Consider the following 27,277-nt stretch of genomic DNA (forward strand, 5'->3'; position numbering starts at 1 on the left):
AAGGAAATGATGCAACAATGTCCTGCATCACGAACATAATCAACAATACTGGAGATAGATAGCTCTTAAGTAGCAATCTTGATAATTTTTAGAATTAATCAATCGGAGGGCACTTCTAACTAAATATTTCCACTGTTTTTCTCAATAGGGTAGGTGTCTTTCGTAACACATCAAGTAACACATTCATTCACACAATATCAGCATTTTCTACAGCAGTTCACAGCAGGATAATTCTTATTCTATGGTGTCTACCTCAAGTGCAGATGGTAATGTGGTGATTCACAAACTGACAATTAAGTAAAAGGAAGGAATATTACCACAAAACACACACACACACACACACACACACACACACACACAAATTACAAAAGTTGCACCACATTAACAACTACATATGTAAACAGAATTCAGCATGGGGCTGATAAATGAACTGTGCCAAATACTGTGCACACACTATACTAAAGAATATGGGCGACCGGAATAAAGCAAGATGGTTTTTCAGTATATAAATGAATAGTATCTTTTCATATTTTGAATTGTGGAAGTGAACACTGGTAACTACAATTTGTAGACTAGATCACAGTAAAAACAGCAATATCTGTACTTCCATAATGATGCAAAACAATCACTGTGCTCTTTAATGAGCATATGACAAAAGTTTTTAATTGAAAAGTTTTAACTCTGATTGTAAATGAGCAAATTTAGCATTAACAATACAAGTGATTATGTTAAATATGTCACCTACCCTAGCTCCTAAAATTTAATTAAGAGTATTTACACACACTGTGGTCTGTATCCCACTTCATATTTAACTAATCTCTTTTTAAAAATTCTACAGTTGGGAGTCATCCTGAACAAAGTAATGAATCTGAGGTTTTTATGTTTTGCGCAAGTCACTGGAACAAAGATGCCATCAAATACAAAGAATGAATTTATCACTGTCTATTGTCACATAATCTACAAGTGATGTTGTCAATCAGTCAATAATACCTTCAAATAAATTAAAAAACATTTGTGTAATGACAACTAACGTAGTGTAACCAGGCATTACTTAAAAGAAAGAAGGGGAAGAAACACATACATTATTAAGTAAATTAAGACTGTTCAGGTGGTATGAAATTGCTTTTAGCTCTATTAAAAAATGGGCTCCATCAATACAGCCACTTATTGCATTTCAAAACATATTTTTAAAGTGAAGAATAAGGTGAAAGTGGTAATTCTTCATTTTGGTAGAGGGCCACAGACAGAGAACACAAACATCATAAAAAGCTCAAATGAAATGAAATGTGTACTGTTTCAGCATAACCAGCATTTGTGAGAATGACGCCCCTTCAGAAAACACTGAAGATTATTTCTAGCATTCTAGTCTTCTTGAGTTATCTAGTTGAAATTTGCTCAACACATAATATATATAATATTGATACGAACATGAAGTCAAGAGCTGTTAGCAAACAGAAAATCATGCACAAATGATATGTTACTCTGAATGCACTACCCAACATCTGTTGCTGTGAACATGTATGGTCAAACAGAATTGCAGATGGAGACAGTTATGAAACAAGAATTCCAAATGGAAAAAGATTATGAAACACTTGCCAAGAATTTGAAGTTCATGTATCCCAACCTGATGTCTTGCAGATACAGAAAATTATACTGTAAAAAAAAAGAGGATCTGCAAACTCGGCAGTGTATAAAGGCAACAAATGACTGACTGAGAAATGATGAACACTAGAAACAACAGTCATCTAGGCACTTTTTTCACTTTCCTGCTCCAGTGACTTAAGATATAAACACCATCACCGCAGATTAAATGCACTAAACAAAATCTATAGTAATTATATGTTACATTTGTAAGGCACGGATTGTAACTGCAGTCACTGTGACGAAGATCAAAAACAGAGAATTGTAACTTCATCTATTATTATTTATGGGTTTGACAAAGTAAAAGAAAAATTAGCACATATTTCTTAAAATAGGAGAAAACAGTGATCTGTGAATGGCATTTTATGTAGTATCGTAAGAAACACTGACGGCACTTTTGAATAATACATGCACAAGGTAAAATTTTTATTTGGTGTGAAATGAGAAAGGTGATTTCACTATGTGAACACGCTGTAAGAAATGCTAAGCAAAAAATTTCCAGTTACATATGAAACATCAATCTCATGCGCTACTACATCATATAACTGCCAACTGGCAACTAATAAATAGGGGTTAATATATTACAATGAGCACACATGCTGTCTGTGACTGTCAAACCTTGGTTTGTCACACACTCCACGTGTAAACTATCAAAGCAACCATTTATCTTGCCATGATATCCTAGTCACTTACGGCATTAAAACATTTTTAACCTAAGAGATAACAGAAATAATGTATTTTACATAAATATTCCTTAATATTGCTGAATCAGCCAGTCAATTCTAAAGACAAAACTGATAATGACAGAATCAGCTTTAATGTAAGAAATAAGACAACACTTTAAAAACTGAAGATTGTCTCAACTAAATTAAAATCAGTTTGTCAACTTCTTACTCGGCAGTGAAATGGTATTTAATGAAGTGAAATCAGCTTTGAACTGTGACTGATGATGATGAAATTTAACCTTGTAATTCAGAAATAAGCTTGCAGGTATAGGTTTTCAAGTGACTTGTTTTCGGAATAAGAGAACAAAGACTGTAACAAATAACAGTATTTTCACATTATAGACAGCTGCAAACTGACACTACAGAAACAAAGCTTTTTTTCTTTTTTAATCCCACCATGGAATTACCGGTCCAAGTGGGAAAAACTATACAATTATTAAGAATGGTACACATAGTGTTCATCATAAAATCACACAAAATTATTTCCAAAATCCCAGACTTTTATAATAATATAACCAGGGAACATCATTGACATAGAAAAGGATTTGAAGGAAATGGCTGTGTACAAAATGAAGTATAGAAAATCTCACAGTGAAGATGCATAATGACAATTTAAATAATGCCACACATTAAAAATACCTGAACTTGTGTACAGGAGTTCAATTTCCATTATATAATAGTCTGGTGCTTTAATAAAGCCATTAAATAACATCACAGATTGAAATAATGTAACAACTGCCTTAATTTGTATGACTAAAGCCACAAATAGTTACATACAGATACATATAACTGTTTAATCATGCGGGTATACCAATGATCAATACGCTTCTTTTCTGTTGGTAACAGACATGGAGCATATTACCTAAAATAATTTAGGTCATTTTCTTATGCCTTACCTTGGTTTTTTAAACAAACCAACTCAAAAAGTATGAAAAAGAGATTAATATAAAGTTTTTAATACTTTTTGTTTTAATTTTTTTCATATCTTTGTCTTTTAATCTTTTTTTTATACTTTTCATTTTTACAGGAAAGTTCCGACATTATTCACAGTTTGTTTTTGTAACACTGTAATGAAACATGACATTCGAATTCACAATATAAGACCCAGGCTGTGTTCAATCATCTCACAGGGACTGTCTATAAGTGATCCACACTGCCAAATATCATTCACTTATGCCTTCTACTTGCTGACAAAAGCTTTATTAACGTACTAAGTACAATAATACAATATTTGCACCTAGCGTATCAGAAACCCCTGAATATAGTCTCAGCTTTGTAAAGTGTCAGAAATTCAGTAAATATGTTACTCCAAATTTGTACTAAATATCATTCACAACAGACTATAACAATCATACAGATAGCACTCACCACCATACTGTTGTCTTTTAAACTACTACTATTATCTTCATACACTTACATTAAACGAGACTTCACACAAAAAGCAACAAACATCTAAAACTGGACACAGAATGGGTAGTTATGTACAAAATTATAAGTAATGTTATCTAAGCTTAAGAATTTCACACCCAACCTTACAATAACAAAATTTTAGAGTATTTGGCTTCTCCATTGAAGACAGAATAATGTTTGACCTCTAGTATGATTTACTGATTTGTGAAGGTGTAAACAAAAAAGCAACACTATTTTTTACATATCAAGCTCTTCCATTTGGAAGAAACAGGTAAACCTAAACTGTAAGGTAAGCCCTGAAAACCACAAAATGTGAAGGACATGTTGATCAACACACAACACGAGCACAGCTCTAATCATGGACTGCAGCATACAACAAATTTCAGATTTGAGAAAAGACCTACAATCAAACAGAAAACTAATGTGGGACTGAAACAACGAAGTTCTGGAGTAAATTCCAGGAAATAAATATGTGGTAAGCGATCTGCATCTCATTTGAGAAAACATTGGAAAGGGCAAGAAATGACGAGAAAGAAAGGAGAACGACATTGTAAAAAATTATTGAACAAAATACCAAAATACCTTTAGTACGGCCTAAATTACTCACTTCAGATAGGTGGCAATGGCAACACCAGAAACAAGTGCACCACTGCTGTCACCAGTGACTGTGACCAATCAAGCAGATGGAGAAAAATTACTTCACACTGAAGTAGGGCATTTACAGATAAATCAAGTAGCAACAAGTATAAAAATTATAATAGAAAATCTGTGGCTGTGTATTTCAGAGACAAAAATAACAGGAATCTCACTATCACAAACTTTATTGATAAATAATGTGAGTCATGCTACTGCCAGAACTCTCTGCAACAAGATACGACACAATTCATCTTAATGGCTTATTAAGTTTTCAATCTTGCAGTGTATACAATTAATACAACTGTAAAATCTGTTTTGTTTAAAGGAAACAGAAACAATAACAACTTTCAGTAACCTAGATTTCTTTTTGCTGAGTAATGTGGAGTGCAAAATTTTTTATCAGGATTTATACAATGTGAAGTACAAGGCCTCAACAAGTTCCTGACAAAACTGAATCATCCATCTAATACCTCTATCACAGTTACAGCGACATAACAACAAAGAATTTTAACCTTCCCCATTTTAGCTCAGTCTCAGAAGTTTCTGCATTAGTCACTGTTCACATGAAAATGTACTCACAATCTGTGCTATACTAGGGAAAGGGAGGCATGCATGATAAATAATAACAGTTTGAACTAATAACCCCTATCACTGGCAAAAACTTATTGTCATTATGAACATATTGATCCACATAAGGTGCATATACTTTTATATTCTTCATGTATCTCTTGACGATTATTTAGCTCTTCCTTTAAAAAAATGAATATGTTTGTATTTTACAGCAAAGTATTTGGCATCTTGCTTTCACTGCATAGACAATCCCTTAATAGCAGAAACATGATATGACTTCCAGTTTCCTTTTATTTTCTATTTAAAACATGATAAGGTGTCAGAACTGCCAGTACCTTCCCTGCAACACGAGGTAGGTGGCAGAAAGCCATTGTCATACCTCAGGCATCTGCTTCTCAGCAGCATACAGGGTAACAGATGCAATGTAGTTATTAGGCATGACCTGCAACAGAAGACATGCTATAGGATATTAATAAATCTAGAAAACAAATATACAAGAGTAAATACCAAACAGAAACTCTCATTTAATGATCATATCAGCCAGATAACAGAAAAACAAATACTAACAAAGAGATAGAGGGGCTGGCCAGTACTTACCTCAGCTCAGTACAGCCGATAGATACACAAAAAACAGAACCGAAAATTTACATTCCTAGCTTTCGGAACAAATGTTCCTTCATCAGGGAGAAGCTTCATAACCTGGGTTGTGAGTAACTGAATCTACTTTCCCTTCTTCCCTTTCTTTCCCCTCTCTCCTCCCTGATGAAGGAACGTTTGTTCCGAAAGCTAGGAATGTAAATTTTCGGTTCTGTTTTTTGTGTATCTATCGGCTGTACTGAGCTGAGGTAAGTACTGGCCAGCCCCTCTATCTCTTTGTTAGTATTTGTTTCACATCTTTATATGAGATTTTCCATTAATCAATTAGATAACAGAAAAAGCAGGACGTCTTTCCTACAAAGTGGTCAGAATTAACACTGATAAAGATAAACTGCTGCTACACACACTTCAAAGTATTACTGTGCACTCTTCACAATGCACAGTAGGTTTTGTGACCAGTGCTGCTGTGTATTACTTAATACCACAGCTGTTAGAAAGGGATAAAGAAGTGTGCTATTATGACTATCATGTGGTTTCAGGACATCATCTGTGGAAACACTACACGCAGTGTTTGGAACATACCCGACAAACATCACCATCGAATATAAGGCTGCAACATACTGGCTGAAGATGGTTGAAAAAGACAAGATGGCAGAAATCAAAGGCAAGCACATCCATATATTGGAACAACTAAAACTTTGGACAAAGATACAGGCAAAGGGAGTAAGACCCCAGTGATAAGGCATGCCACGTGAAAAACTTCTTTCCCGATCACTGTGAATGAAACATGTTAACCCCATCTGGTGTATTGTTCATTTCCTTAACCACCCATGGCCCTTATCCAGCGCATATCTACAGAGTGGACCTCAGTCAGGATCCTGAATGTACATGCAGAGAATACGAGTCTCTACAACATATTCTTCAAGAGTCACATTGTGGACCAAACAAAACAGCTGCAATTGACAGATGAAGACATTGGACAGTCACTATGAAGCACTAGAAAATGGACAGAACTGAATACTGTTGCAGACAACGCACCCCGAACACCACACAAAGAATACAAAGACAATCATATAGACAGACAACACACCACACAATATCTTGTTTATGACACTTCAAGCAAGAATACTGTTAACACAGAAGATGAAAATGAGCAGCATTTAGAACAAATTATGAAAGAAGAGCAAAGATGACAACATGATCTTACCAATATCAAAAGCTATCCTGACTACATGGACACAGTGAACACGAGACATACAACTGAAACCAGAGTAAAACTAATACACAAAGGAAACTCTAGAACATAGACGAACATCATACTTAAAATTACATACATTAAAAATAAAACTCATACCCAGTTATTGTAACCATTAAAGGCACTGTAATAATTAGGACAAGATTGTGCCTTATTATTGTATACCAAAATAACACACAAAAAGTGTATATCAACAGAAATAATCAATTTTTGAAAATATACGGTAATTGGATGGATAAAAAGTCTATTCACCAGGTGGCAGCAGGAGAGAACATATACAAAGGTCAATGAAATGAGCATGCTTTTGGAGCCAGTGGCTCCTTTTTCTGGCAGAAGAGGAGAAGGGGAAGGAAGAGGGAAGAATGAAAAGGACTGGCAAGGTTTACAAAATGGAGAGTCTTAGGAAAAGACTCCAAGAACTGTGGCAGACTTATTGGATGGGATGGAAAGGAAGCAAAGACTGATTGTTGGGGATTTCATCAGGCAAGTTTCGAAAACCGGAGAGCTTAAAGGTGGAAGATGGAGTAATAAGCAAGACAGAGATCACGGATGAAACATCATGCAAGAGTTAATAAGAGCAGAAAGCCAAGTGCATTGTATATGGTAGAGGCAGGGAGGCAGGAGGGGGGGGGGGCGCAGAATAGACAGGCCAGAAAACAAAAAGTATAGGAAGGTGAATGGGACTGAAAAAGGGAAGAGTTACAGAGAAGAAATGCTGAGACCACAGAAATTAATGTTAATTAAGACCAGGTGGGTGCTGAGAATAAAGTACATGTTGTAAGGCCAGTTCCCACCTGCAGAGTCTGGGAAACTAGTGTTTGGGAGAGGAATACAGATGGTGCGTGTGGTGAAACAGGCACCAAGATCACAATTGTCATGTTACAAAGTGTGCTCTGCAAAAGGATATTGTGCATCGTCAGCATACACCCTCTGTCTATGGCCTGTCATCCTAATTGATAACTTGGTGGAAATTGTGCCAATGTAATGTTCACTTAGCAGCTGCAACATAACGTGTCATTTTACAGGTGGCTCTATCTTTAATAGTACACTAAACTCACACTAATCTGGCTCTTAGTAGTCTGGTGCCCAGTAATCTGGCCCACATCTGGTCCCTAGCTGTTCAAGGAGAAATGACGTGAACAACAATGAATTCTCATTTGCAACAATGTGTTAGTTCATTACAATGTTAAACAACGCTACACATATTTGAAATTGTGGCTTTCTCTAGAGTTCAGTAGTGTGGCTTCTAAAAGAAAACACATTAGCAAGACCTCAACGAGAAACACGAAATTTTAGGTAAGTTGAACTGTTTCTTAGCAGAAAGTTATTGCTGCTGACTTTCAACTATTTGTGACATTGAAAATGGAGATGATGTTTGACGGTATGGACGGTGAGTTGGGAAAATGGAAAGTTATGTGAAAGAATGAGAATGAAGAACTGAATGTATATGTTTATAGATGGTATACGACCACATACTACACGAATTGCAGTCAGTGGCCTGATGATAAAGGAAAAAGCAGTCACATTTAACACTGTTTGCAGTAAGTGTGGGTTGGCTGTAAAAAAAAAAAAAAAAAGGGAACATGGTGTGCAGCAGCTACCGGTCGGGGGGGGGGGGGGGGATGGGAGGGGGAAGTCGTTCACCTAACAAAAAGATGCAGAATTGTTTGCAAAGAGGATATAGGAGAATACAGGAAGAGTATTTAGCTGATAACACCTTATACAATGCTGATGATACTTGTCTCTTTTACAAGATGCTTTTTTTTTTCCAAAAATATTATCTACCTAGAATGAGAAATTAAACAACAGAAACAGGGCTTAAACATTAATGGTTTGTTGTAAAGCAAATGGGAGTCATAAACCACCACTTGTGGTGATCTTGTAAAATCCCAACACCCACACCATTTTCAACACAGTGGTATAAATACATTACCAGTGCAATATTGTGCTCAGAAGAAAATAGGTGGATGTACAGCGAAATGTTCACTCTGTGGTTCCATGAGGTATTTGCACCATATATGAGAAAAGAGCTGAAGAAGAAAAGCTTCCGCTGAAAGCTGTCCTTATAATTGACAATGCTCCCAGTCATCCTTCCAATGTCACACTTAAAGTCTGTTGCTATACAAGTATTCTTTTTTTCCACCCAATGTGAAAACCCTGATTGAGCCCATTGTGCAGGGAATTTTGGTATCAATTAAAAGTCATTATCGACATGCACTTGTTGTCTCCTTGGTGAATGAAAATGAAAATGACTCTACCAATGCTTTGTTGAAGATGCGCAAAACAATCAAATTACAAGTTGTTGACAGCAATGAGCCAGTCAATTCAAAATCATCAATTGCTGACACTTTGTACATTGACGAAGATGATGTTGCTAATTGACTGAATGAGGAAAACTGTAAGATATAGAAAACTTTAACAGTAAAAAAAAGAGGCTCAAAAGTGGACAGGGAAGTAACGGCGATAGTGATGAAGAAGAGGACATAACGGCGATAGTGATGAAGAAGAGGACATTGGAGGAGACAGCATGAGGACTGCTCACTCTGATGGTACTGAAGCTACAGACATCTTCATCAAGTACATTATGCAACAATCACATACATGCAGTACTGATGTAAAACTTTTAAAGCAGTTGCATGGTAACAGATGCTGCCATTACTAAAAATTTGTGGCATGTTTCATAGAGAGTGATATATCACATATGTACACATTCAAAGAAAGTTTTTACCAAAAATGAATGTATCTTTGGATTCAATAAAATATAGTCCATTTGTAGTTAAACAAAATTTCAGACATTCTCAATAATCTAGTATGTCCACTAATCTGGTACCTATGTATGCAAGGAATGGATGGATTAGTTAGAGTCTAGTGTATACATTTATTACAGGGCTGGTATAGGTGGTGGTAGAAGGGTGCATAGGCCAAGTCTTACGGTGGGGACAGTCATAGGAGTATAAGCCATAGTATAGGGAAGTCAGTGCAAAAGGAGTGTAGGGTCCAACCATGATATTGCAGAGGTTGGGTAGGGGAGGGTTGGGGCCAAAAAGCTAGTTTGGGGTATGGTTTTAGGAAGTTATAGCCTTGTTGAAGTAGCTTATTAATTCATTGTCTCCTACCTCCCGTGACAATCCCCACTGTATGACTTACCCAATGCACCGTCCTATCATCACATATACCAACCCTATAATTGGCAAAATATATACTACTAATAGGAGAGCCACCTGTGAAATAACACATGTGTACCAGCTGTTATGTAAACACTATTTGGCCTCTTAATTTGGTCTGACTACCACCAAGTTATGAATGGACATAGAAGGTGCATACTGCCAACACACGATAGCCTGTTGCAAAGCATGCTCTAAAACATAAATTTGTGACCTCGGTGCCTGTTTCACCTCATGTACGATCTGGATTCTTCCCCTGAACACCAGTTTCTCAGAACTCCGCTCGTGGAAAATGACATTACAACAAGTCTTTATGTACAACATAATTAACTTTCCACTCCTATTAACTCTTGCATGATGTTTGGGGTGATCTATGTCTTGCTTATTACCCTACCTTCCACCTTTAGTTTCTCACATTTTCAAATCTCATCTGGTGCAGACCCCAACAATCAGTCTTTCCTTCCTTGTCATCCCATCCGTAAGTCTCCCCTGATCCAGGGTTTTGGGTGACTTTTCCAAACTCTATCTACCTCCTAAAGCTCACCAGTCCCCTTCCTTCCCCTTCAAACATTTTGCAAGAAGAAGAAGCCACTGGCTCTGAAACCTTGCACGTTTCCTTAACTTTCATGTTTTCTCCTGTCCTCACTTGGCAAGTCAGTTTTTTATCTATACAGTTACATTATACATAAAAAGTGTATAAACTTAGAAAAAGGTCTCAGCTGTGCAGAACAGAGACTTCAATCTTTCAGAGACACTGTATCTGCGCAGCATGAGGTATTAGAAGAGTCTAGTCCATTTACATCTCACGTCATCCAGGAAAACAGGGGTTGATGTTTTTCCAAGGCCTCTATCCCTGGACTGTGTTTGCGTTGGTGGTGGAGCACTCTCAAACTTCCGCAATTCTTGTCTTTTTTATCGTATTAAAATAAGTCACTACTGTAAATTTAGTACATTTCCTACTTCTTATTTAGCATAAGTTTTAACATTTTCTAAGATGCTTCAAAGAATAATAAAGCAATATTTTTTAATGAGTTACTAGTAATATAATCATTAGACAACTTTTTATATACATACAGGGTGTTTAGCACAGTGGTTACGAACTTCCAGGAGGGAGGGAGGGGGAGGGAGAGGGAGAGGGAGAGGGAGAGGGAGAGGGAGAGAGAGAGAGAGAGAGAGAGAGAGAGAGAAACACCTAGACAATAGCAGTGTATGGTCAGAAACACTTTCCTGGCATGGTAGTGATGACAAGACACAAATGGGATGAGAAAACTTGTTTATTATTCTTAGTACAGCAGAAACCAAAAAGCAAGAACAAAACAGACCACCATCTCCATGAAAGACTGTGTTCAAAATTACAACCCTGAACAATGATGCAGGCTTCACATCTCTGTGTTGGAATATCAAATGTTCTGGGGAACACTAGGAGTGACTCAGACTTCCCCAGTAGCTACCATGGTGTGTACAACATATTCTTCAACACTGTTAACGGGTGTTTCATGCACCAGTGTTTTCACCCAAGTATTCAAGGCAAGTGAGGTCTGTCAATCTTGCTAGGCAATGCAGCAGAATACTCTGGACAGTCAAATGTTGACAATGCATTGTGTCAGATGGCAACAGGCATCAAGGCAGTAATGCAAGAGGGCCCTATCATGCTGAACCCGTATGGCAGAATGCAACACAGTGGCTATGTGTGCATCATCCAATAGCTACAGGAATACTTGCCGAAGAAAGATGAGACAGGATGCACCTGTCAATCATTGGAGCAACAAGTAAAGCCCAATGAGGTGATCCCAGGCAATGTCAACCCATACATTAACTGAAAACTTTCTTTGAGCTGCGCGGGTTCTTGTTGCATGTGGGTTTTTGTCCAACCAAACATGGTTATTATGTGGGTTGAATATTCCCTTCTGTGTAAGGTCATCTCATCAGTGAACAAAAAGGCGGATGGGACATGTGGATCTGTTGCATGTATCTGTAAATACCACCATGTGAAGGGCTCCCCACCATCTTTGCCCATCAGAGTAGAGACCTTTCATGCACTTTGGTACTGGGAGATGAGTTTGTGCATTTGTCTCTGGGAGTCCATGGCCAGTTCTAGCGACGTGCGGACATATAGCCCAAGAGTTCAAATCTTTTGTTAAGACTGCGCAATATTTGTTTTTATGAAGAATTAGATTAATCCATAAAAGTTTGTGATTAGTCAAGGATGATGTAAACAGAAACATCAAATTTTCCTAATGAGAACTGAGACTTTCTCTCGAAGGGTATAACTTCCACATTGCATGCTGTCCAGTCATAACAGAGAACTTTTTGAGTCCTAAAATAGGATGAACTGCACAGTATTTGAGCAAGAATTCCAAACCATTATAGCTTATTAGCTGATAAAAAGTACAATTGTTTGAATAACGGGTTGTGGATTTAAATTATACAGCTGCTAGAGAGGGAGGAAAGGGCAGGGAGGGGTGGAGAGGAAGAGCGGGAGGGGGAGGAGGAGGGGGAGACAGTTGCTAGTGTGAAGAAATTAGTGTGACTATTTTTGTACTTTCATTTCTGGAACAGTGTGTTAGTGTGGACTTGGTAGCAAAAACTGTGTATTCAAAGTAACAAAAGAAGAACAGATGTTTTATCCAAGAATTTTAATTGATTTACAAATTACAACTAGATCTAATGAAATGAACATACTCTATAGTAATGAAGCAGTTAATTCCATGCACTCCATTAACATGTGTAGTGCAGCTAATTTTTTTATCAGCTTTCTCAGTTGAGAAATAATATTTGTCACTTCAGAGCAGACTGTACTTCTGAAAACTCACTGAGGTTAGTAATTTCAAAATTAACAGAAATATGGATAAGGAAGCTCTGACACATACGTAAAACACTTTTTAGTTTGCTTGGTTGGATATTCAGATAATTTGTGGTTTTTGAGGGAAATGTTCAATTTTTGACTTTTTTTTCGAACTGGCGTAGATTAACAATTTCTTGCTGTGTTAGATGAGAGCTTGTTTAATATATTTGCACCAGAGTACAGAATCGATACCAGAAAAAAAAACTGTGGCAATATTTTAGTGTCTTGTACTGTGCATTTACAGTATAGTTGAAACAATTATTGTCAGCATTGAAAATGATTAAGCACTAAATGCACTGGGAAGTGAGACAGAATTCCAAGTTACTAAAAATGTTTTCTACAAGAAGTACAGTTGTCTTCATTAAATGGTATTCTCACTGCTAGTTTTTGCTGAAGACTTTATTTGCATTTGGTGAACTTCTCCACAAGATAATTCCATAAGACAAGGAGGAGTGAAAATATGACTCCTGTCTTTAGGTCAATGTGGTTGGTTAGGGGTCAGTGAGGTCATCAGTTCCTCAGTAAAGAGACAGTCCATCTGGAATCAGTGATGCAAGCCACAAACTTTATAAACTTATGAAAGCAAGTAAGAGTTGCAAAATCATGGCACTGAAGGCAATATTGATACCACACATGAGAAATAATTTAATGCAAGAGGAAATTACATGAACTAGGTGGGTTTTCAGAATCAGAAGACTGCTCCAACAATTCCCTTATCTCCTGATTTGATAGATCTCTTCTCCGTAACACTTTCAGTTTGTAGAATACGTAACTATTACACAGGCACGGACTCCATGGGGCCTGGGGGGACTGAGCCCTCTCAAAAATTCATATTTGGGGGAGGGGGGGGGCAGTTATATTAAGCTTTGTAAAATCACAAAATTATGTTGAAATTTTTTATTTTCCTTGTTTGGCGATAGTTACCTTTTAAAATACATTCAGTAATGAGTTAATACAAATAATTATTATGGTAGTAAGCACGTTAACTGAAAACAAGTGGTGTGAATCACGATAGTGTTTCGGTGCTGCTGGCACACTTAGAATTTGTCCCGTCGCGTGGACCTTCGGGTAAAGTCTGGTGTCAGTGGGCTAGCGCTGTGGCGCAACATCAAAAGGACTGGAGCAGAAGCGCTTGGAACCCTCCGCTTCACGTCGCCTTGATGCTTCGACACATTACGATGCCGTGGCTATATAAAGCCCACCCTGCTGTTGCAGTCATTCAGTGTGGATAGTTTCGTTCACTGCATGCTGCAGACGTGTTTAGTGTTCCGACTTTATTGTCTAGTGGACTATTTGATATGACTGTATTTCATTCGTTTACTTTAGTCTCTTAGTGTATTGTGAATTAAGTTTACAATAGATAAATTTGTTACCAAAACAGCGTGCTTGGAAGTTGATGATACTGCAAGTCAACCTCCAACAATTATTGTGTTGTCAATTGCTTCATTGTCTTCAGGTAAGAACCATTTACAGCCAAAACATGGACAATCCCGTAAGGGAAGATCATTTCAGAAGTCTTGGTTGATCAAATATACATGGCTAGAATATGAAGCATCTATCAAAAAAGATTTTTGCAAAACCTGCAAAGAGGCAGATGCAAAAAATCTATTACAACTTAAAAAAAGATGCATTTACTTCTGTAGGGTTTTCTAACTGGAAAAAGGCTTTGGAAAAATTCCATCTTCATGGAAATATGTTTACTTATAAAGAAGGTGTTCTGAAACTAAATTGTATCACTAACCGAAGTGTGGCCTCCCAATTGAATGAACAGTTATATAGTGATATGAAGAAATGCCATTTAGCTCTTGAGACAATTTTTACTACCATGCAATTTCTATGCCAACAAGGACTAGCAATTGAGGGCACAAAGATGTAAACTCAAATTTTTTTTGCTTGTAGTAACTCCGAAAGAATGACATACCTAAGTTTAAAGATTGGTTAGGGGGTTCGGGGCGCAAGTGGACATCCCACGATGTTCAAAACGAGATCCTTGATCTACTAGGAAAGTCTGTGTTAAGAAAGATATTGGCTTCAATCAAGAAGACTAAACATTTTTCTATTATGGTTGACGAAACAAGTACTTCTTCGATTCACGAACAAGTGTCATTTTGTATTCATACTGTCGATGATTCCTTAATCTTCAACTAAGACTTTATTGGCTTATACGAGACCCACAAAATTGAATCACAAACTCTGTTTAGTATTTTAAAAGAAGTTTTTCCTCGTATAGATTTGTCAGTGGATAACTTAAGGAGGACAGTGCTATGATGGTGCTTCGAATATGAGAGGTAGGTTCAAAGGACTGAAAAAGTCAGTTTTGGATATACAACCAAATGGACGTTATGTGCCCTGTACTGCTCACAGTTTAAACTTGGCAGTTGTAGACAGTCTCCGCCATCTTACGTCTATGAGGGATACTATGGCTTTAGCCAAGGACTTAAATAAACACTGCAAGGGAATCCAACAAAAGGATGGGACTTTTCAGAAGCATACGCTGTGAGAGCGCCAACAACACGGCTGGACTACAACTCCTTTGCCCAACTCGGTGGACCATGCAAGCTTCTAGTATCTTGAGAATATTGAAAAACTTTGAAGAACCTCTAGAGTTTTTTTGAAATATTTTCTGCAGAGGACAAAACAGAGGCAGGTTACAAATGTGCAGGCTACCTTGAGTCAGTGTTACAATTCAAGACTTTTTTCTTTTTACTTCTTTATTGCCATGCAATGAACCCAGTAGAGGATATCAATGAAAAAATTCAATGCCCTCGTCTAAGTGTTGCTGATCTGGAAAAATATATGAGGGCTTGATTTATATATTGAATGGAAGGCGTGATAGTTTTGAACACTTCTGGAAATTGTGTTTAAAAGAAAAATCTTCCTTGGAATCTAAGTGTACCAAAGAAGTATGAAAACAACGAAGCCAGGTTACCACACTTTCAAAACCCCAAAGGAATACTACAAAGCTATTTACAATGAAGTTTGTGAAATGGTGCAATCTTGCATTACTGCATGGTTTGCTTCAACTGGACTCACACAGGTAATTGAAGTTGAACAAGAGTGCTTACTTTTAGTAAACAGAGTGAAATAAATCTGGAAAAATCAACCGAGTTTTTCAAAAATAACCTAGACATTGAGAGAATGCACTTACACTTGAATATGTTAGGCAATATCGCTAATAAAAAACAACTGGTCTTAAAAAACATATGTGAAGTAAGAAAGTACTTTACACTAGAGCCTGCAGTTGGAGAAATGTTATGTGAAGTAGTGAAGTGCTTTAAGCTAGTTCCAATCACGACAGCAACAGCAGAGTGGTCAATTAGCGCCCTTAGATGCCTGAAGTCATACCTCCCATCAATAATGCAACAGAAGAGATTGGACAACTTGGCTGTTCTTCATGTCTACTGAGATGTTTTGGATGAATTGGATATCCGACCAGTCATCAACAACTTCACATTCAGTAATCCACTCAGGCAGTTTAACATTTGCACCTTTCTACAGACACTCCAGCCCTAATAATGGCATTTCGAGCAATATTAAAAATCTGTATAAAATAGAGAATTAAATACATACACAATGTTAAATTTTCAGTTTCGAAATATTAGTACTAGTTTAGTACTGTATTAGTTATCTTCAAATACTTAAATATTTTTAGAGTGTAAGACCCAATTAAAACCCACTATTTCCATACTTCTTGACTGAAATTATTAGGCAACACTGTATTAACTTTATTAAGTGTATTGAAGCATTAACTTTGAGATACTCTTTTTATTTAATGAACCTTGAGCCTTATTCAAAGTAAGCTTAAATTAGTTCTTTCGCTTATTAATCAAAGTGCTATTACTGTGCGACAGCAATATTTTATGTTTTATTCTTTTAATGATAGTTTAGGATTTATTCAAATATAATTTCAGTCTTTTCAGAGCTATATATTCACTGCTCTGTAATAGTCTATAAGCATGATTATTACTGTAAACTAAACTAACTTTTTACGAAAATACCATGCATATTTATGTTTTGTTTCTTTTTTCAAAGCAAAAAAACGTGCCAGGCTTGTCAAGTTTCCCAGAGTGTCGAGTTATCGAGAGTCCAGTTTTCAGGGTTCTAATGTTGATCAAATGACTCTAAAATGCTTAAGAAAACTTTAAAATTCACTATTTTTCATCTAAAATTTAGAAAAATTCCCTGGGCAAGACCCCCCCCCCCAACATTTTTTTATAAGTCAGTGCCTCTGAACTGTTACAAAATAATGCACCAAAATAAACATGTGCTTATCACAAGGAGGACTGTTGAACACTGAAAGGGCAACAGTGCAAATCAACAATGGCAAATGATGTAACAGATGCTGTGCAGACAGACATCTGGTTGTTTGTTGAAAAACTGCTTTTAACTGTATGGCCCTGCAAGGCCCATATGGCAGGAAATGTGCACCAACTCTAACACAAAGCCATAGGCAAAATTTTATAATTTTTCCAAAATTATGACTAACTTGACAAATTAGGAAAAGTCTAAAATTTCATTAAAATAAACTGCATAGTTACAAATAGAGAAGATATTAAACATCAGCCTCTGAGGACTGATGATAGGTACAGAGTTAATGAGGTGCTGTAACACCAGAACTGAATTTTTCCTGCCGATATAGCAGAATTGCTTAAATAATGTCTCATGACCACATACTTCAAATGGAAAGATAAGTTTCATGAACAGATGGATGCCCATTGAGTGCAGTCACAGCAAATTTCTTCACGGAAAAAATATGAAGAATGGGCATAGGGGGGGGGGGGGGGGGGGGGGCAAAAAAAAAAAAAAAAAAAAAAAAAAAAAAAAAAAAAAAAAAAAGGAAATATATTGTTCTGTTACATGGATGATACGTTTGTGTGGTGGAGAAAGGGCAGAGATAAATTAGGTCATTTTCATGAACATTTCAATGAGATTAATCCAAATATTCATTTCATTACGGAGGAGGAGGAGGAGGCAGGCCTTAAATTACATTTCCTTGATGTACTAGTCATCAAGGAAGAAAACAGTAGCTTGGGTCACAGGCTACACTAAGAACCTACGGGTGTGGACCATTACCTAGACTGGGATTCCAATCACCGTCCATGTCAAAAGTGGCGTGTTATGAAAATGTTAGTGGATTGAGCTATGAACATTTGTGAACTGGTGCTGCTTGAAGAGGAAATGGAATATCTCACTAGTGCATTACTGGAAAATGAATATTTGTTTGTTGAGATAAAAGGAGAGTGAAGAAAGCCACGAAATAATCATAGCAATGTACAGGCTTCTGTAAAATCCAAGGTTTCCCCATCATTCATAAAAAATGTTAGTGGCTGCATAGGAATGATCTTGACAAAATGAAATATGAATGTAGTCTACAAACCCACTTGGAAAATACTGATACACCTAAACTCAGCCAAGGACTACTGCTGGAAAAAGCAGGAATATATGGGGTACCATTTAGTTGTGGAGATGTGTACGTGGGTGGTACTAAGAGAACAGTGAAAAAATGATTAGAAAAACATACGGTAATTGCAGAAAGGGATAACAGACAGATCCCAAACAGAACGAGGGAAAAATGACTGCCTATACGCCTCTGTACGAGCCCTAATCTCTCTTATCTTTGTGGTCTTTCCGCGAAATATAAGTTGGCGGCAGTAAAATTGTACTGCAGTCAGCCTCAAATGCTGGTTCTCTAAATTTCCTCAGTAGCGATTCACGAAAAGAATGCATCCTTTCCTCCAGAGAATCCCACCCGAGTTCCTGAAGCATTTCCGTAACACTCGCGTGATGATCAAACCTACCAGTAACGAATCTAGCAGCCCGCCTCTGAATTGCTTGTATGTCCTCCCTCAATCTGACCTGATAGGGATCCCAAACGCTCGAGCAGTACTTAAGAATAGGTCATGTTAGTGTTTTATTAGCGGTCTCCATAACAGATAAACCACATCTTACCAAAATTCTACCAATGAACCGAAGACGACTATCCGCCTTCCCCACAACTGCCATTACATGCTTGTCCCACTTCATATCGCTCTGCAATGTTATGCCCAAATATTTATCCGACATGAATGTGTGAAGCGCTACACTACTAATGGAGTATCCAAACATTATGGGATTCTTTTTCCTTTTCATCTGCATTAATTTACATTTATATAATAGAGGGAAACATTCCACGTGGGAAAAATATATCTAAAAACAAAGATGATGTGACTTACCGAATGAAAGTGCTGGCAGGTCAATAGACACACAAACAAACACAAACATACACACGAAATACGAAATTCAAGTTTTCGCAACAAACGGTTGCTTCATCAGGAAAGAGGGAAGGAGAGGGAAAGACAAAAGGATGTGGGTTTTAAGGGAGAGGGTATACACTCGCGCGCACACACACACACATATCCATCCGCACATGTCTGCTTGTGTGAGAGTGTGTGTGTGTGTGTGTGTGTGTGTGTGTGTGTGTGTGTGTGTGTGCGCGCGCGCGAGAGAGAGAGCGAGTGTATACCTGTCCTTTTTCCCCCCTAAGGTAAGTCTTTCTGCTCCCGGAATTGGAATGACTCCTTACCCTCTCCCTTAAAACCCACATCCTTTCGTCTTTCCCTCTCCTTCCCTCTTTCCTGATGAAGCAACCGTTTGTTGTGAAAGCTTGAATTTCGTGCGTATGTTTGTGTTTGTTTGTGTGTCTATCGACCTGCCAGCACTTTAGTTCGGTAAGTCACATCATCTTTGTTTTTTAATTTACATTTATATATATTTGAGTTAGCTGCCATTCTTTACACCAATCACAAATCCTGTCCAAGTCATCTTGTATCCTCCTACAGTCACTCAACGACGACACCTTCCCGTACACCACAGCATCATCGGCAAACAGCCGCACACTACTATCCAACCTATCCAAAAGATCATTTATGTAGATAGAAAACAACAGTGGACCTACCACACTTCCCTGGGGCACTCCAGATGATACCCTCGCCTCTGATGACACTCACCATCGAGGACAATGTACTGGGTTCTATTACTTCGAGCTACTCACATATTTGGGAACCAATTCTATATGCTCGTACCTTAGTTAGGAGTCTGCAGTGGGGCACCGATTCAAACGCTTTCCGGAAGTCAAGGAATATGGCATCCGTCTGATACTCTTCATCTATGGTTCACAAGATATCATGTGACAAAAGGGCGAGTTGCGTTTCACAGGAGCAATGCTTTCTAAAGCCGTGCTGATGCATGGACAGCAACTTCTGTGTCTCAAGGAAATTTATTACATTCGAACTGAGAATATGTTCCAGAATCCTGCAATAAACTGATGTTAAGGATATTGGTCTGTAATTTTGAGGATCCGTCCCTCTACCCTTCTTATATACAGGCGTCACCTATGCTTTTTTCCAGTCGCTCGGGATTTTACGTTGGGCACGAGATCCGCGATAAATGCAAGCTAAGTAAGGAGCCAATGCAGTAGAGTACTTTCTGTAAAACCGAATTGGAATCCCATCAGGACCTGGTGATTTATTTATTTTCAACCCATTCAGCTGCTTCACAACCCCATGGATGTCTATCACTATATCCTCCATACGGGAATCTGTACAAGACTAACGGCAGTATGTTTATACGATCCTCCTGCGTGAAAGATTTCTCAAATGCTAAATTTAAAACTTCAGGTTTCGTTTTGCTGTTTTCCGTTGCCAGGCCAGACTGATCAGTGAGTGACTGGATGGAAGCCTTCGACCCGCTTACCGATTTTACGTAAAACCAGAATTTCCTTGGGTTTTCAGCAAGATCTTTTGCTAAGGTATGACGGTGGTAGTGGTTGTATGCTTCACGCATCGCTCTTTTTTACAGCAGCATGAATCTCTACTAACTTTTGCCTGTCCTCATTTTCCCAATATTTCTCGTACCGTGAGTGCAACTGTCTTTGCTTCCTGACCATTCTTCAAATTGGACTGTTAAACCACGGTGGGTCTTTTCCATCCGTAACTCACTTTTTCGGCACACACTTCTCCAATGCGCGATTTACAATGTGTTTAAAATTTGCCCATAATTCTTCCACATCCATCGTACCGGAAGTAAATGAACAATTGATTTACTAAGTGGGATGCTAACAACTGCTTATCTGCTCTTTCTAGTAAGAATACTCTCCTAGCCTTCTTGACTGACTTTTTAACTTTCGTAACCATAGTCGTAATGACAACATCATGATCACTAATCCCTGTCTCAACACTGACACTGTTGATGAGGTCTGGTCTGTTCGTGGCTACCAGATCTAAAATATTTCCATTACACGTTGGCTGTCGATTTAGCTGCTCAAGACCGTTTTCGGATAATATGTTCACAAGTAATTCATAGGACGGCTTGTCTGTACCACCTGTAATGAATCCATAGACATCCCGGTCTATGCTAGGTAAGTTGAAGTCGCCTCCGACTAATATAGCATGATACGGGTACTTCTGCGATACAGAGTGTAGACTCTCTTTGAAGGATTCTAGAACTGTCACGGTGGAACCTGGTGGCCGGTAATAACACCCAACAATTAACTTTATTTCTCCTAGCCCTGTTAAACGTGTCCAGATAACTTCACAATCACACTCTACTTCGACCTCAGTAGAAACAATGTTTTTGTCAACTGCAATGCAGACACCACCTCCTACAGTGTCTAATCTGTCTTTCCAATACATGTTCCAACCCTCACTAAATATTTAAGAACTTCCTATCTCAGGCAGCCAGGTCTCAGTCCCGAGAATAATTTCTGTGCCACACGCATCCTGGAGGGCAGTAAATTTAGGAACTTTATTCCAAACACTCTGAAAATTTACTGCTAATATCTTCAATGATATAGCTGTTGCAATGTCTTTGGTTGCCACCCGTGGCTGAAGGGCGGTATGGGTGGCACTGAAGTGTGTAGGAGACTCATCATTAAAGAAGCACAGATGAGGATTGCAAAGGAGATGGTCAATCAGAAGGCTCCTGCCAGACAATATGGTACTTCCCCATAGGTGATGGTGCAGACTGAAATCCTGAAACAGGAGAAATGAAGGGGATGGGGATGAGGAAGGGTGGCAGAGGGGGTGGGTGTTGGATTAAGGTGGTCCCAAAAGGAAGCCCTGTAACTGGTAAGACTCTGGAGGAAGATGCTGCTGTGATGTGAAGCTGTATTTTCCGGTGCTAACATGGAGCTTTAAATAATACCAATGCTTCGGGTACATGTCTTCTTGGTGTACATATGACCCAATATGTGGAAAATGTGGTCCACCATTTTACAAAAATACACCATGTGTGTTACCCCCTGTCCATGTCAATTGCAGAAATGACCACCATCACTGAGCTACTACCATAATAAGGAATGCAAAACCCATGAACTGAAGATCTCCTATTGCCTCTTATATTTTGGTGCTTGTGAAACATTTACATTGTGCTCAGTGAAATCGAGTGGTCCCTGAAGATGGTGCCACAAGAGCTATGTGAGGTGAGGGCTTATCACCCTCACAGTCAAGTTTTATGTCAGTTGCCACTGACTACCTGGTTACAGTAGTAGCAAAGGTTGATAATGCTCCTGGATTTTGTGTTACTTAATTAGGGTAGTACACTGTGGGTATTGGGAAGGATGGTCATTTGCGCAACTGACAGAGATACACCAAGAAGACATAAGCCCAAATTGTTGGCATTTAAAGCACTGTGTCAGGTGTGGGAAATACATCTTCAAATTACAGCAGTAATCCATGATTTTCACTTTCTCTGGATGCAAATCATCCTCAAAAGCGAAGATGATTGCTCCAGAATTAATATTGTTATCTGGTGGACCTAGACATACAAAATGGATTCTGCACATTCACACAGTTCAGCGTCCATCAGCAGCATAAAGTATCTGTGAAAAATTATACCCTGCACCATGTATGTACTCTTCTGGAGCATTGTGGTGACATGTACAGTACACCACCATAATTTTTTCAAGCGTAATGCCCATGATTGGGTAGGATTCACAGTCCAAATTAAGATGGAACCACTTTTTAAGTTACTAAGGGAAGAAACTTCTGCAAATATGTTTTCGGAATTCTCTAAAAACAGTGGCTTAGCAGAGATAAAGGACCCTCCACCTGTCCGTGTGCAAACAAGCAACTGAGGGTCACGCTTCTGCAAGTCTCTTGGGTTTGCTTTCCTGCCATGTCATGGCCACAGAGGGAAAGTTCCTAGGGTCATAATGATCTCCACTGAAGAATTCTGATCTGTCTGAGCATCATAGCCAGTGGCTGATAGCTTATGTCTTTCCATGGTGGCATGATGCCACCTACTGTTAGTCAAGGAGTTAACACTGTACAGGTACCTGACGACCCATCACATGGACTGGCTACTGTGCTGGGTATTGCATGACCTCCCCTGCATAGCCCCCAAACTTCAGTAAAAATTTGGAAAAGACGGAGGTCAAACATAGATGTGGGAACCAAACAAAAGTTAACTGAAATAGGTGGTGTAAAATAAAGAAACAGGGTGGGAAAAGCCATAATCTGCATCCTACAAAAAAGCTAGGTTGTCAGCTGTGAATCTGTCCTAGAACACAAAAGTTTGAGAAAAAATATAGTCAAAGAGAAACATTGCAAGACAGGAAAGGAGGAATTACTGCAATGGCTTGGGGCCCTAAGCACGCCATGCATGAACTCGCAATATAATTGCAAGCGCTCAGGGGGCCTTTAGATCAAGACGATTCAGAGATGCTTTTAAAGGCGAAACATAGTGAACTGAGTTTCTTATTTAGATTATCTATGTGCTGGCTCCATTTTAACTTTTAATCCACCTGACCCTCAAGGAATTTTACACAGATTAGTTTCATTTCATTATGACCATTAATGCCTACTTCTGGCACTATCATATCAGTACTGCACGACGTTTGAAATTACGTAATATGAGTTTTTGTGATATTAAGGCTTAAAAACTGTTACCTGTAAATCACTTGTAGGTCTGTGCAGCTATTATCAGAGCTGTTTCAGCTAAGGTTGAGTTTTGACTTTTGATTAGTATACTTGTGACATCAACATACATTAATTACAGTTTTTGATTGATTCATTTGGTCAATTGTTTATCATTTTCCGCAGACCCCCTCCTATCAAGAATGTGTAACGAGTCAAGTTTTACATCAACAATTGTGTAAATTTAATCTGTGTAGTGTGTTAACAGTGAACTATAATTATACTGCTTAATGCTATTCATGCTTATGAGAGTTACAATTAATACAGTAAATTAGAAAGGAAGCAGTTACTTTGAAAACAGTGTTTGTCTTCTAGTTACACTAACTATCTGCTGTTTACTGCTATTGAACAATTCTTTAACATCACTGCAAGAACATTTGTGTACATTAGTGACAAGAATGGGCATGGTACTGATCCTTGTAGGACCCGACAGTAAGAAGATGCTGTGATATGCAAATGATTAGCTTTTCAGAGCATTCACGCAAGGTTGGTGCCGGTGGCGACACCTACAACGTGCTGACGTGAGGGAGGTTTCCAACAGATTTCTCATACACAAACAGTAGTTGACCGGCGTTGCCTGGTCAAACATTGATGTCATGCCTCGTGTAAGGAGGAGAAATGCATACCATCACGTTTCCAACTTTGATAAAGGTCGGACTGTAGCATATCGCAATTGCGGTTTATCGTATTGTGACATTACTGCTTGTGTTGGTCGAGATCCAATGACTGTTAGCAGAATATGGAATCGGTTGCCGTGCTGGTTGGTCGAGATCCAATGACTGTTAGCAGAATATGGAATCAGTTGCCGTGCTGGATCCCAACGACCTCGTATCATTAGCAGTCGAGATGACAGGCATCTTATCCCCATGGCTGTAACGGATCGTGCAGCCACGTCTCAATCCCCGAGTCAAATGGGGACGTTTGCTAGACAACAATCATCTGCACGAACAGTTTGACGACGTTTGCAGCAGCATGGACTATCAGCTCGGAGACCATGGCTGCGGTTACCCTTGACACTGCATCACAGACAGGAGAGCCTGTGATGGTGTACTCAATGACGAACCTGGGTGCACAAATGGCAAAACGTCATTTTTTCGGATCAATCCAGGTTCTGTTTACAGCATCATGATGGTCGCATCCGTGTTTGGCGACATCGCAATGAACACATATTGGAAGCGTGTATTCATCATCGCCATACTGGCGTATCACCCGGCGTGACGGAATGGGGTGCCATTGGTTACACATCTCTGTTATTTTACATGATGGACACATTTTCAAAAAATTGTATGTATTCAAGTATAAATCCAAAATGTCGCAAATTGCAGTGCAGGGGGAATTTTGTATCAAGTTTGGTATTCAACCACCAACTCGCAAAAGCATTAGCCATTGGTTTAAGCAATTTAAACAGAGTGGTAGAGTGTGCAAAGGAAAAAGCACAGGCAGACTGCGTGTGTCAGAGGATGATGTCAGACGGATTCACGAAAGTTTTGTGCGCAGTCCCAGTAAGTCTACCAACAGAGCCAGTTGAGAACTTTGAATACCCCAACCAACTGTGTGGAAACTTCTGAGACGGTGTTTGCTGTAAAAGCCCTATGAATTGCAACTTGTGCAAATTCTCAACCCCAATGATAAAGAGAAGCATCTTGCATTTTGTAATTATGTGCTAGCAAAGATGGAGGAAGACACATTTCTACAGCATGTTATTTTTAGCGATGAAGTAACATTCCACCTTAGTGGAAAAGTCAACAGACAATGTTCGCATATGGGGTTTGGAAAATCCACATTCACCATTGAAACACAAAAGAGATTTACCAAAGATCAATGTATTCTGTGCCATATTCTGTACAAAGGTTTATGGACCATTTTTCTTTGCAGAAAGAACTGTAATGGGACTCACGTACCTAGACATGTTGGAACAATGGCTGTTCCCTCAAGTTATGGAAAATTCCCAGGACTTCATTTTCCAACAGAATGGAGCTCTCCCTCCCATTGGCATCATGATGTAAGATGCTATTTGAATGACTCTCTTCCTCAGCACTGGATTGGTCTCAAGGAACTTGAGGACCTGGTTCTGCACTTCTGGCTACTGAGACTATTTCTTATGGGGTTATGTAAAGGAAGCTGTTTATGTCCTGCCTCTACCAAACAGTCTGAACAATCTGCGGAACTCGATCACTGCCATGCACTCAGTAACAGCAGATACACTTTTGCGTGTATGGGACGAGTTTGGCTACCGCGTCTATGTTTGTCATGCTGCCAATGTTGCTCACAATGAACATTTGTCATGTTTCTCATTATTAAATGATTATTAAAAACTAATTAATTACAAATTATTACAAGTTATTAAATTGATATCAAACATTATAAACAGAAGCTTTGAAACTTCCTCCTTTCATTGGTATAAAGCTTGTTCATTTTGGATTTGCACTGAAATAAATGCGAAATTTTGAAAATGGGTCCATTATTTAGAATAACCCTGTATATTATCAAACAAAATTATGATCATTCAGTATTGAACAGCCCACATACATTTATCAATAATGCAAATTCTATCACACTTTTCTTAAGTACTGATGCTATTTTCTACTCTGAAAATGACTCAATTGAGGATAACATTCTTGAGTTACGTCTGCTGAGGTTTCTTCAATCCAGCATCCTTTAAAGATATGGGAGAGCTGTTCAATAATGAATAAGCAATGGCACTGAATGCAGAGGACTACAACTGGACTAACAAAATCTTATAAAAATGTTCCACTAAGTGAAACTGTCATCCATTGGTTAATGTACAGAAGCTGAAAATTTAGCAAATTCTGTAAATACCCTGTGGCTAGCATAATATTCTGGGTGGCAAGTACACAATTTTGTGCTAACAATAATGCCTTGCTGATCAATAAAATACACATATACACATCTCAGAGTCACTGGGACTGAGTAAAAGCTTTCAAGTAAAATAGATCAGTTCTGTTTCAATTGCAAGCTCTTTTGCTGAGAGAATTTAAGGCATCCAAAACTGCATGGAGTCTCACTTTCAGATCACTTAGGTATTGTAACTTTATATCAAATAGGAAATACAAGAATCTCAGCTCACAATGGCACTTCATGCAGGTTAAAAATACAGCATGTGTAACTGGAATCAAAACTGGAATTTTTCATAAGAATATCTACAGTCAATACACTTTTGCTTTTTTCAACATAGTATCATGTAAATAATAAAACGAGGAATTTGAAAATTACCAAACAGACAAAGACCAGCAATCCCCCAATCACCATTCTTTAAAGAATTTAATTCTCATGAATGAAACAGCTTCAGATGTTTGACTACTTCACAATTGAGTTAATGTGTTAAATACTTTATGTTAAGTATGTTAAACTTTTATGGCTAGAGACACAAAATTCTAATAATGTTGGTTTTATTCGTTTCAGGTTATTCACCCACAGACTAATGATTAAGTTTCATAAAGGCTTGAAATTATGATTAAAGA

The 27,277-nt window shown here is 38.3% G+C and overlaps 1 protein-coding gene across 1 annotated transcript in view; it reads right to left on the reverse strand.

Moving 5' to 3' along the window:
• Positions 1–329: 329 nt before the first annotated feature.
• Positions 330–27,277, reverse strand: part of LOC126194837 (PHAF1 protein CG7083) — a 154,069-nt gene continuing 127,121 nt past the window's right edge. The window contains exon 11 of the mRNA XM_049933172.1: positions 330–5,424. Coding sequence (XP_049789129.1) covers positions 5,356–5,424 — 69 coding nt within the window. The 3' untranslated portion in view covers positions 330–5,355. The remainder of the gene's footprint in view (positions 5,425–27,277) is intronic.

Source organism: Schistocerca nitens, chromosome 7 (genome assembly GCF_023898315.1).
Source record: "Schistocerca nitens isolate TAMUIC-IGC-003100 chromosome 7, iqSchNite1.1, whole genome shotgun sequence".
NCBI classification, from domain to species: domain Eukaryota; kingdom Metazoa; phylum Arthropoda; class Insecta; order Orthoptera; family Acrididae; genus Schistocerca; species Schistocerca nitens.